The sequence below is a fragment of the Oratosquilla oratoria genome, chromosome 34, assembly GCF_046742065.1.
Source record: "Oratosquilla oratoria isolate Oo_2021 chromosome 34, ASM4674206v1, whole genome shotgun sequence".
NCBI lineage: Eukaryota > Metazoa > Arthropoda > Malacostraca > Stomatopoda > Squillidae > Oratosquilla > Oratosquilla oratoria.
In genome coordinates this window covers 2,621,193-2,635,305 of record NC_134810.1, presented here as the reverse complement: position 1 = coordinate 2,635,305, position 14,113 = coordinate 2,621,193, and the positions used below count along the sequence as shown (strand labels likewise).

General features: G+C 35.3%; 2 protein-coding genes across 2 annotated transcripts; both read right to left on the bottom strand.

Moving 5' to 3' along the window:
* Nucleotides 1–3,003: 3,003 nt before the first annotated feature.
* On the bottom strand, nucleotides 3,004–3,750 carry LOC143018150 (uncharacterized). The gene has a single exon (XM_076173286.1). The coding sequence runs from the start codon at nucleotides 3,748–3,750 to the stop codon at nucleotides 3,004–3,006; it is 747 nt and encodes a 248-aa protein (XP_076029401.1).
* A 48-nt stretch (nucleotides 3,751–3,798) lies between these two features.
* Nucleotides 3,799–5,109, bottom strand: LOC143018149 (uncharacterized). The gene is made up of 3 exons (XM_076173285.1): nucleotides 4,813–5,109; nucleotides 4,265–4,731; nucleotides 3,799–4,060 (listed from the first exon to the last, which is right to left on the bottom strand). Exons 1-3 carry the CDS (start codon nucleotides 5,107–5,109, stop codon nucleotides 3,799–3,801), a joined length of 1,026 nt encoding a protein of 341 aa, XP_076029400.1.
* Nucleotides 5,110–14,113: the final 9,004 nt, after the last annotated feature.

Sequence of the window (14,113 nt, the reverse complement as noted above, 5' to 3'; positions counted from 1 at the left end):
AATAATAATAATAATAATAATAATAATAATAATAATAATAATAATAATAATAATAATAATAATAATAATAATAATAATAATAATAATGATAATAATAATAATAATAATAATAATAATAATAATAATAATAATAATAATAATAATAATAATAATAATAATAATAATAATAATAATAATAATAATAATAATAATAATAATAATAATAATAATAATAATAATGATAATAATAATAACAACAATTATAATGATTAAAATAAAAATAAAGATAGCAATGATAATTATAACTATAATAACAATAGTAATAACAACAATAGTAATAATAGGAACATAATAATAATGATGATAATAATAATAGTGATAATAGTAATAATAATGATAATAATAATAATAATAATAATAATAATAATAATAATAATAATAATAATAATAATAATACATACATACATACATATACCAAGGCTTTTTCCCCCTTACAAGGGAGGTAGCCAAAAAGGGAAAGGCATAAAAACACTCCCACTCATTTCATCCCTAAATACACTCCACACCCCTCCCACTCATCTGAGCACCTCCTGGATGACGGGTCATCCCTGCACCCTGCCCACCGCCCTGGGTCAGAAGCAGTGTCGCAAGACACAGCATGTCCACAGCAAGGCCGCTTCATTTAATCGGCGACCCCCCCTCTCCGTCCCCCTCTGCATATAAGGCGAGGACGGGGAGAAATCCCTTCGGGCTGCGTCAAAATTTACTCACACATACTACCCCGGCCCCCACCCCCCCGCCTATTCCTCCTCATGCAGTCACAACATCATCCATATACAACCATTCTCCACTCACCTCTGTCTTCCGTCCTCTCCCTTCCTTCCTCACCCCACAGTCCCCTCTTCCCCACAGCCCCCTTCACCCCATCCATCCACCTCATCCTAGGACGTCCCCTCATGTTCACTCCCTCCACATCTGCCTTCCATACCTCTTTTACTAGTCTTTCTTCACTCATTCTTTCCATGTGTCCAAACCATCCTAATATTCTTTCATCAACCCTATCTCCCAAATTCTTTTTCACCCATGTACTCCTCCTCACATCCTCATTTCTAACTCTTTCCAGCCTAGTATCCCCCACCATACTTTTCAGACACCTCATCTCAAACACATTCAAACTCCTTCTCTCTTCTTCTCTTATATTCCACGTTTCTGCCCCATACAGTGCAGAACCCGTGTAAATTACACGAAAGAGACGAGGGTAAATCATTGGATCAAGATGGCAAGAGAGGTAGGATATCCTCTCCCTCTGTTGTCCTTCAGGGTACACTATAATGTCACGTTGGACAGGAGGTGCTCCATCATCACCGACAAATATTGCTGCAATTTCATCATTTGTTGGATTATTATCGAGAACTTCGGCAGCTTCGAGAACTTCGACACCATGGAAGGTCGTTGCTTTTGATGTAAGTGTGACATACTTTCGAGAACTTCGGCACCTTCGAGAGCTTCGGCACCTTCGAGAACTTCGGCACCTTCGAGAACTTCGGCACCTTCGAGAACTTCAGCGCCTTCGAGAACTTCGGCACCTTCGACAACTTCGGCGACTTCGAGAACTTCAGCGCCTTCGAGAACTTTGGCACCTTCGAGAATTTCGGCACCTTCGAGAACTTCGGCACCTTCGAGAACTTCGGCACCTTCAAGAACTTCGGCACCTTCGACAACTTCGGTGACTTCGAGAACTTTGGCGCCTTCGAGAAATTCGGCGGAACCCGTGTAAATTACACGAAATTATATTTTCAATACTAATTATCTTGTTCCTAACCTATACATGTTTGAATAAAATGTGATAAGATTTGAATTGTATTTAAAAAATGAACAATACATGAAACAATTTACAAAACTTCTTTATATACAATATTTCTTGTGAAGGTAGTTCCTCTTCTCTGGCCATGAGTAGAATCATTCTGAGGACAAATTTTCACTCTTACACTGTTCATAGACCTTGCTCTTGAGAAGGCTACATAAAGTTGTCCATGAGTAAAGCAAGGTTGTGGTAGGTAGATCCCAACCTTATCGAAAGCCTGTCCTTGAGCTTTATTAATGGTCATTGAATATGATAGGCGGACGGGAAATTGAGTCCTGTGCAGAACAAATGGAATATTTACATCACTGAGATTAAGTTTAATTCTTGGAATTAAAACTCTCTCCTGAGCATGAGATCCACTCATGATTGAAGCTAGAATACTGTGGTTATGAAGCTCCAATACTTCTAAACGCGTTCCATTACATAGTCCTTGCATTATTGACAGGTTTCGAAGCAGCATAATAATAGATCCAACTTTAAGATTGAGACGATGAGGAGGCATTCCCGAAGGCGTAAGTGAATTTATGAATTCGATTGGATAATTATTGGCTTCCATTTCATTGTCTGATGATACTGAATCTATACTTAGATATGTTTTGCTCTCAGTTGGTAGTCTTCGTAGAATATCTTCATTAACTTTCAAGCAATCTAAATTTTTTTGTGACAAAATAACTCTACTTTTCAATTCGTCTTGGGTGCAATTATCAAATATGTCTGATACTAAAGAGTCAATGCATACACATTGTTCTGGGATATCGATCGTATCATCAGAAACGTTATCAAGTGAACTCTGCACTCGACCATTTCCAATTTGTAAGAGCCATTGTGAGAAAACTTGTTCGTTTTCATTAGTCCTCATATTCTGAGAGAGTTTAAGTTGATGAAAATTGTGCCACATTGGAGACTTCTTTAGGCATACATCCAATACTGCAGCAGGTGGAGCTTTAGGAACCACAGGCAGAACTTGCCTGAAGTCTCCTCCTAATATGATGACTTTACCACCAAATATGCTATTATTATTCATAATATCTTGTAAACAATTATCAATAGCATTCAATGCATATCGAGGGATCATCGACGCCTCATCAATAATGAAGACTTTTACCTGCCTGAGAATATTGGCTTGGTCAGAATTAGGCGGAACATTGCAGGTAATTGTCTCAGTCAAAGGAACAGGAAGTTTGAAGATACTGTGAAGAGTTTTTTCCATTTTTCAATAGTGTTGCTGCAATACCTGTCCAAGCAGAAGTACTAACAGCCACATTTTGAGCCACCAGGTAATCATGAATCATATTGAATAGAATTTTTTTGCCAGAGCCGCCAGGTGCATCCAAGTAAAACAGTCGGTGGTTGGTTTCTAATTCTCTATCTATTTCACTTATAGCGTTAATGACACTATTAGATATATATCTTTGCTCAATATTTAGTACTTCAGGATTGACTTCTTGAATTTCTTCCATATGTTGTATGGCAGGAGGCTCACTGATTGGTTCTGGCAGACCAAGCATTGCACAATTCATGCCGTTTTCATTCAAAATCATGTTTATGTGATGCAGAGCGATATTTTCTGCAACATTATTATCATATTGGCATAAAAGGTCCTCTATCATAAGGTGTTTGTTATCATTCCATAATTGTAAGGCATTTTGTGGTGTATTGAATAAACAAATCATTGCAAACATGTTAAGAAGCTGTCGTGGCATTTGATATATAGCTGCCTCACTCAAAGCCATTTCTAGTTCGTTGTCATCTTCAAGCAGTTGCAAGCGAATACAGGCATCCTTAAAGGTCGGCAACTGTTCACCTCCTACAGTTTTCAAGTCATCAAAAGAAGTTGCACCTGGTACATGAAGAAGAAGCATCCTTAAATGGAATTTCTCAGCATTTCTAGGACTGGCAGAGTACATTCTCGTTACAATCTGGCGGTGACGTTGTCTTCTGGTCCAAGTGTTGCTTTAGTTATTAGATACATAATATTCAGGGATATCAGTATAAAGGTGGGCTCTTGCATCCACGACACTTTGGTTAAGTTTGAACCATGCACTTAATTGCGTGTCTTGTCCTTCTGCACGGGCAGCAACCTGTCTTTGTTCGCCCGGCTTATAATAAACTTGTTGCTGGTCAGGCAAATGGAGTGCCAGTCGGTAAACTGTGTGCGACTGTCCATACATTTTATATTCTGACAAACGCCAAAATGCCTCAGGTGGAGATACGTATCTACACGAAATATATTGTTTAATTTCATTATATTCATTTTCATTAGTTTGATTGTTGTTCATATTCATTTCCATCATTACGCAATCATGTCCTTTATAGACATATTTGAAAAGATATTTCACACTTTTTACCGATATACACACTTCTATATTAATATGAGCACCATATTTTCTGAGAAAATATTTATTATATGGTACTACAAACCTGCAGTCAACCTCATGGACGCCCACTCTAACAGAATCTCCATTATTTCTGCGTCTGTAAAGAGGATATCCAGAAACATTTGTTATAGTCTCCTCCTGATACGGCATAGGAAATTTCTTTTGACACTCTCCCTCTACCATACAGATTGAATCGGGATTAAATGTACCGCAGGGTCCATGAATCATGAGTTTTTTCACTAATTCTCTCAATTCTGGATCATGTTCTGATGGTAATTCAGCTGAAACAATATTATCAATTTGTTCTTTAATTCTAATTATATCTTCTTCACGCAGCATGATTAGCATGTGACAATACGGGAGACCTCTTTTCTGAAATTCAATAACATGTATCGCAGCAATAGGTACCCCAAGTACATGTCTGTCCTTTATGTCAATCATTAATTCATTGAGATGTTGTTTGAAAACTCGTGCCAACAAATCAGGTCTGTTCTGTGCAGTTTCATGAGGCTGTAAGTTTTAAGTTACTTCTCGACATTTTGGATTGCAAGTATATGTTATAAATAAATCAGGCCTTCCATACTTGCAAACTATTGCCATTGCATCTTGATAGCATTGTTGCATATTTCGTGGGCTCCCTGTGAAGGATGATGGCAAAATGACAGGTACTCCAGGATCTTCATTTTCATTATTTCTTGCAAGGTGATCCATCAAACCTGAATACATTGCAACTTTTAGTTGTGCTTGATTTTCTGCAATGAATTTCAAACGACAACCCTCTACTTTGACATAAGCATCAACTATATATTGCTGAAATAGTTTTCCACCACTGTGTATTGGACTGAAGCCACCTCTTATAGCTAGACGATATGCATAAAATTCCTGCATAGTAACCTTGTTACGAACTCTAGTTTGCCTATTTTCTACATGAGTAATATTTATGTGCCATCCGAATTCACCATGAGGAAAGAGAAGAGGGTAAATCATTGGATCAAGATGGCAAGAGAGGTAGGATATCCTCTCCCTCTGTTGTCCTTCAGGGTACACTATAATGTCACGCTGGACAGGAGGTGCTCCATCATCACCGACAAATATTGCTGCAATTTCATCATTTGTTGGATTATATCTCCTCGCATCAGGGCCGGGCAATAAATTGCATGGTTATTTTTCTGGGAGGGATATTTTGTAATGTAGCTCTCTGTTGCTCTTCAAGTTCGACAGTTCTCATGTTTTTATATGCCCCTACATAAGGATTATCGACCATTGCTTGAGATATTTTTTCGAAAACTGAACATAAGCAATTAGAATTTTGATTAGCATTTGACCTCAGATTTAATGCTTCATTTGTTTAAATTATATAGAGCTGTCCATATTTTCTTTCTTCATTTTCATTTGGGTGTAAATTTGTTGCATAATGATATATTTGTCCTTGCAATCGAAAACAATATGGACCATGTCCTGGAGGTGGCTTCACTTCAGCGCCGAAGGAAGCAAAGGCAAAGGAGGAGTTATAATTCCTAATGTTGTTTCTAAAGTTGCTAGAATCCCTGTTATTTCCTTCGAACAATTTCCTTAGAATGACCGGATATTCTTGGAGGGGCTCAAGTGATACTTTTCCATTATGACAACAATTCAGAGGCTCTCCCTGAAATCGGAGAGCCTGGCAGTGTTCACAAATAACATTCATTGGCCCAATATAGAATCTATCAGGATTTATAAATTGGACACCATCTGCATTATTTCTCCGTATTTTATTTCTATTTATCCTATTTTCAAGGTTCATCAGTCGTTCTTCTTCAGTCATGTTGTTTCTTCTAACTCTCATCTGTTGTCTGTTGATGCTTCGTTGCGATTGTCTTTCTTCTTCATCCATTGCATCTCTTCTTGCTCGCATCCGTTCTCTTGCTTGAGTGTTATGCAGTTCTCTTTCTTCTTCATTCATTTGATTCATTCTTCCTTGCATTAGTTCTCTACTACGATTATTAAATGCATTTCTCTCCTCTTCGCTCATTTGATTCCTCGTTCTTCGCATCTTTTCTCTGTTTCTATTTCGTTGGGCTTGTCTTTCATTCTCTCTGAACTGCTCTCGTCTCCTTCTTTGTCGTTCCCTGGCTGCCTCTCTTCGCTGCCTTCTTCGTTCATCCATACTGAAGGTAAACACATAAGGAACAATTAATAACCGTCAGACTTTTTTCCCAATTCGTTCGATCGACTAATTCAGATTTCGACGACGATACCTTACTTTGTAAATGCTTTAGATAAAAATTGGCTCCAATTTATGAGTAGCATACAAAGTAATTGAACTTTTTGAACAGATATTCGGAAGGTCGTTGCGGAACCCGTGTAAATTACACGAAAGAGAAGAGGGATATTTTGTAATGTAGCTCTCTGTTGCTCTTCAAGTTCGACAGTTCTCATGTTTTTATATGCCCCTACATAAGGATTATCGACCATTGCTTGAGATATTTTTTTCGAAAACTGAATATAAGCAATTAGAATTTTGATTAGCATTTGACCTCAGATTTAATGCTTCATTTGTTTCAATTATATAGAGCTGTCCATATTTTCTTTCTTCATTCTCATTTGATCTTCGAGACCTTCCAAAACTTCGAGACCTTCCAGAACTTCGAGACCTTCCAGACCTTCAAGAACTTCTGCACTTTCGAGAACTTCTGCACTTTCGAGAACTTCTGCACCTTCGAGAGCTACGGCACCTTCGAGAACTTCGGCACCTTCGAGAACTTTGGCACCTTCGAGAACTTCGGCACCTTCGAGAACTTCGGCACCTTCGACAACTTCGGCGACTTCGAGAACTTCGGCGCTTTCGAGAACTTCGGCGCCTTCGCGAATTTCGGCCCCTTCGAGAACTTTGGCACCTTCGAGAATTTCGGCACCTTCGAGAACTTCGGCACCTTCGACAATTTCGGCACTTTCGAGAACTCGAGAACCTCGACACCTTCGAGAACTTCGGCACGTTCGACAACTTCGGCACCTTCCAGAACTTTGGCACCTTCGAGAACTTCGGCAGCTTCGAGAACTTCGACACAATGGAAGGTCGTTGCTTTTGATGTAAGCGTGACACACAAAATAACACACACGCTAACGTATAATGATGATAATAATGATGATAATAATAATAATAATAATAATAATAATAATAATAATAATAATAATAATAATAATAATAATAATAATAATAATAATAATAATAATAATAATAATAATAATAATAATAATAATAATAATAATAATTATAATAATAATGATAATAATAATAATGATAATAATAATAATAATAATAATAATAATAATAATAATAATAATAATAATAATAATAATAATAATAATAATAATGATAATAATAATAATAATGATAATAATAATAACAACAATTATAATAAAATAATAATAAATAATAATAATAATAATAACAATATAATAACAGCAATAATAATGATATTAATAATAATAATGATAATAATTATAATGATAATAATAATAATAATAATAATAATAATAATAATAATAATAATAATAATAATAATAATAATAATAATAATAATAATAATAATAATAATAATAATAATAATAATAATAATAATAATAATGATAATGATGATGATGATGATGATGATGATGATGATGATGATGATGATGATGATGATGATGATGATGATGATGATGATGATGATGATGATGATGATGATATGAATAATAATAATATGAATAATAATAATAACACCAATAATAATAATAATAATAAAAACAATGATAACAATAATAATAATAGTAATAATAATAACAACAACAACAACAACAACAACAACAACAACAACAATAATAATAATAATAATATTAATAATAATAATAATAATAATAATAATAATAATAATAATAATAATAATAATAATAATAATAATAATAATAATAATAATAATAATAATAATAATAATAATAATAATAATAATAATAATAATAATAATAATAATAATAATAATAATAATGATAATAATAATAATAATAATAATAATAAAAATGATAATAATAATAATAATAATAACAGCAATAATAATAATAATAATAATAATAATAATAATAATAATAATAATAATAATAATAATAATAATAATAATACATACATACATACATATCCCAAGGCTTTTTCCCCCTTACAAGGGAGGTAGCCAAAAAGGGAAAGGCATAAAAACACTCCCACCCATTTCATCCCTAAATACACTCCACACCCCTCCCAACCTTCCTCTCATCTGAGCACCTCCTGGATGACGGGTCATCGCTGCACCCTGCCCACCGCCCTGGGTCAGAAGCAGTGTCGCAAGACACAGTACATCCACAGCAAGGCCGCTTCATTTAATCGGCGACCCCCCCTCTCCGTCCCCCTTTGCATATAAGGCGAGGACGGGGAGAAATCCCTTCGGGCTGCGTCAAAATTTACTCACACATACTACCCCACCCCCCCACCCCCCCGCCCATTCCTCCTCATGCAGTCACAACATCATCCATATACAACCATTCTCCACTCACCTCTGTCTTCCGTCCTCTCCCTTCCTTCCTCAACAGACATTCCCCTCTTCCCCAAAGCCCCCTTCACACCATCCATCCACCTCATCCTAGGACGTCCCCTCATGTTCACTCCCTCCACATCTGCCTTCCATACCTCTTTTACTAGTCTTTCTTCACTCATTCTTTCCATGTGTCCAAACCATCCTAATATTCTTTCATCAACCCTATCTCCCAAATCCTTTTTCACCCCTGTTCTCCTCCTCACCTCCTCATTTCTCTTTTATCTAGCCTAGTAACCCCCACCATACTTCTCAGACACCTCATCTCAAACACATTCAAACTCCTTCTCTCTTCTTCTCTTATGTTCCACGTTTCTGCCCCATACAGTGCTGTTGGCACAATCACTCCTTCATACAGTCTCATCTTCGCATCCATTCCCAAATGTCTATTCCTCATTACACTCTTTAAACCACCAAGACATTTACTCGCTTCTCTCAATCTACATTCTACCTCCACCTTCACTCCACCTTTTCCTGCTACACTTGCACCCAAGTATCTAAAACTATCCACTTCCTCCAGTCGCTCTCCCTTAATGTTCACTTCCAGTCTACTGCCACTTTCACCCCTTGTACATCTCATCACCTTACTTTTACCCACATTTATCTTCAGCTTTCTTCTATCACATACTCTCCCAAACTCTGCCACCAGCTTCCTCAATCCCTCCTCTGACCCTGCCACAAGCGCAGTGTCGTCCGCAAACAACAGCTGGCTCACCTCCCACTTTTCTCCATTTTCTTTAACCATCTCCAATCCCTGACTCACTACCCTAGCATTCACCTCTCGCACCACCCCATCCATGTATAAGTTGAAAAGCCAGGGCGACATAACGCATCCTTGACGAAGTCCCACCTTTACTTCAAACCACTCACTCTCTCCATTTCTAATCCTAACACATGCTCTACTACTCTCATAAAAACTCTTGACAGCTCCCAAAAGCTTTCCTCCTATCCCATAAATCTGCATAACCTCCCACAGTGCCTTTCTGTCTACCCTATCATAAGCCTTTTCCAGATCCATAAAAGCCCAAAAAACATCCTTCCCCTTTCCTATAGCTTTCTCACATATCTGTCTTACCACAAAGATCTGATCTACACAACCTCTACCCGTCCTAAATCCACACTGTTCCTCACCAATTACTCCTGTTCCTCTCCTAATCCTCTCAATTAAGATCCTCCCATACGCCTTCCCTACTACACTCAACAGGCTAATCCCTCTGAAATTACTACATTCACACTTGTCCCCTTTTCCCTTGTAAAGAGGAACTATACAGGCACTACTCCAGTCCTCCGGTACTCTACCCTCTCTCCAGCAAACATTAAATAACCTCACCAACCAGTCCACCATCACTGAACCTCCCTTTTTCAGACATTCTGCATGACATCCATCCAGACCAGGTGCCTTACCTGCTTTCATCATCTTTACAACTGCCTTCATCTCATCCTTCCTTATTTCTACACCATTCACCACACTCATCACACTCATTTTCTTCGCATTTCCACCTGCAGCTATCTTTCCTTTCCTATCCTCCTTCACATTCAGCAACTCCCTAAAATATTCTGCCCGTCTTCCCCTCACTGCCATCTCTTCCATTATCAACTCTCCATCTGTCCATTCTCCTCCTCACCTCCTCATTCTCACTCTATCCAGCCTAGTAACCCCCACCATACTTCTCAGACACCTCATCTCAAACACATTCAAACTCCTTCTCTCTTCTTCTCTTATGTTCCACGTTTCTGCCCCATACAGTTCTGTTGGCACAATCACTCCTTCATACAGTCTCCTCTTAGCATCCATTCCCATAATAATAATAATAATAGTTACGACTACAGACTCGTCGTAGTGAAGATTTCATTCAGACGCACATGCGCGCATGTGCGTATGTGTACCTTGGTATATGCCGGCCGTTCCCACGATGGGCTTGGTGGGCTCTCGGCTTCCAACTGTCGGTAATCGACGTAAGAATACTGTTAAAGTGATGAATTATATATTTATGATGTATTCCATTCTTTTTGTGTTCTGTCAAACATATTCTATACATTGCATATAGATTTATGTATGTATATTGTCTTGTGGATCTCTCTTGTCAATCTTACGAATTGATTTACGTAAGATAAGAGAAATTACATAATCCTTTAGTCTTCGGACGCCGGTGAGAAAGATCTGTGCCTACGTGAGGTAAATCGACGTCTAGAGACTCTTAAAGTGATGAATTCTATTCATCGGAGGTATTTCGTTCTTTTTTGTGCTTTGACAAACTATTCCATACTTTGCATATAGATTTATGTATGTATATTATTTTGTGGATCTATCTTGTCAATCTTAGGAATTGATTTACGTAAGATTAAGATAAATTGCACATTACCGTTGTATTCGGACGCCGAAACACCGGCGTGAGAACGTGCATAGCTTACGCGCGCTCTGGAAATTATCATGTGAACCAATATTTTGGCAACTGCGTCCAACTTACATTTACGTACGTATAGATATTCATATAAAAACTATTAAGTTTCTGCTTATCTAAGATTGACAAGGTAACTTTATCAAATATTATTTTCTATTCATTGATGTAAAGAATATCCGTGTATGTACTAGGAAGTATTCCTAAACACTCTTGTTAATCGTCGCGTCTAGCAACACTTGGCATCTCTCCGGATCTTACGGAGAAGAGTCTATATATATCATTGCTTGTAACGGTCAAGTTGGACTCTGCTTATCGGAGCCCCCATGCACTCATCCACTACGTTGGACTTAGACCTTATAGTCGTAGTTTCATCTCGACTTTTATTTTCTCGAATCATTCTGGTCTCTGCTTAAACCAGAGTCCCATTGCACTAATCTCATATCTTAGTCTAGCTTTGCTAGAACTCGTCCTCTTTGTTGGACTTAGACTTTTAGTCGTAGAATTTTCTCGACTTTGTAATTTTTACGTAAATTATTACGTAGGACTTAGTTTCCATTCTGTTGGTCGATATCTCTCGACCTTACCACATATTGTCTTTAAGACTTTTTTATTTTTTTTTATTGAATGTCGATATTTGATCGACACTTATATATATACGTGTCTTGGCAATATTAGCCTTTTATGGTCTGTGAATTTACGTGTTTCGGACATTGTACTTTTCACTAGTTTTGGCGACTTATATTTTTCAATCTTGTTATTTGTTTCTTTTTGAAGGAAATAATCATTCTTAAACAGAACTCTAGTTTTTGAACCTGGCCCTTCCCCATAGGCGTCACATAATGATAATAATAATAATAATAATAATAATAATAATAATAATAATAATAATAATAATAATAATAATAATAATAATAATAATAATAATAATAATAATAATAATAATAATAATAATAATAATAATAATAATGATGATAATGATAATAATGATAATAATTAATTAATAATAATAATAATGATAATGATGATGATGATGATGATGATGATGATGATGATGATAATAGTGATAATGATGATGATAATAGTGATGATGATGATGATGATGATGATGATGATGATGATGATGATGATATGATGATGATGATGATGATGATGATGATGATGATGATGATGATGACAACAACAACAACAACAACAACAACAACAACAATAATAATAATAATAATAATAATAATAATAATAATAATAATAATAATAATAATAATAATAATAATAATAATAATAATAATAATAATAATAATAATAATAATAATTATAATAATAATAATAATAATAATAATAATAATAATAATAATAATAATAATAATAATAATAATAATAATAATAATAATAATAATAATAATAATAATAATAATAATAATAAAGTCTACGGAGCAAACATACCTTGTTGAAAAAAATCGAGAAGCGTGACACACAAAATAACACACACGCTATCGTATTAATATATATGATAATAATAATAATAATAATAATAATAATAATAATAATAATAATAATAATAATAATAATAATGATAATAATAATAATAATAATAATAATAATAATAATAATAATAATAATAATAATAATAATGATAATGATAATAATAATAATAATAATAATAATAATAATAATAATAATAATAATAATAATAATAATAATAATAATAATAATAATAATAACAACAATAATAATAATAATAATAATAATAATAATAATAATAATAATAATAATAATAATAATAATAATAATAATAATAATAATAATAATAATAATAATAATAATAATAATAATAATAATAATAATAATAATAATAATAATAGTAATAATAATAAACAAAAAACCAAAGCACTTTTGAGCATATAATGAGGAGGACGCTTCGGCGAAGATGGTGTGCAGTGAAGGAGGTGGTTGCCTGGCACTATCTGACGATGGCTAAATCGTTTCTACTCCCTGTGAAGAACAAAATTCTGCTGCTTGCTGAAGCTGCAGGAATCCTGTAGTCTATTTTTAATTATTTTGATCACTGGAACGGAGGTCTCGTAGGAAGATCGAAGATGACGATAGTAGTGCGCTTGGAGAATATTTGTGATGCTTGTTGTGAACGTCTCGTAGGGAGATCAAAGGTAATTCTAATGGTGCTGCTGACTTGAAGAATATTTATCAATGCAATTACTACATCTGCATTCGTCTCGTAGGAAATTATTTGATGAATCTGCCGGCGATGTCGGTCTTGAGCGGTGATGCGTAACAATTTGTTTGAATTAAGCTTGCGATTGTCGACGTGTTCTGTGTGTTTGTGTGCGAGAGATACACAAGAATGTCCCTGCACTGTGAGACACTTGATAACTAATTCCATCAAATGATTGAATTACTACAGCTCTGCGAAACACTTTTTTGTTGTGTTTTGATATTTCACTACTGCGAAATAACTGTGTTGGTTTTAAATGTTCCTCTGATACGAACCGTTTTCGTTGGCGTCTGAGACAATCAGAAAGTTCACAAAAATACAGGATTCGGACAAATAAAACACTTTTTAAATGTATGTCGATAGTGATTGTACAGAGTATGACTAGTTACAGTTACTTCTATATGATAAATACTTACAAACAGGGCACGGTTACAATAATTTCGTCTTCTAGATGTCTGTTCTGTTTGATGGCGAGGTAAATTATGCGACCCACGTAGGATTATGCTAACCCAACCCTGGGATTTTTTAATTTTTTATTTCATTGCCGCAAAATCACTGTGTTGAGTTTAAATATCCCACTACTACTAACTACTTTCTGAGACAATCAGAAACCCCCTCAAAATATAGAATTTAGACAAATAAAACAATTCTATAATAATCGCACACAGGGTATGCCTAATTAC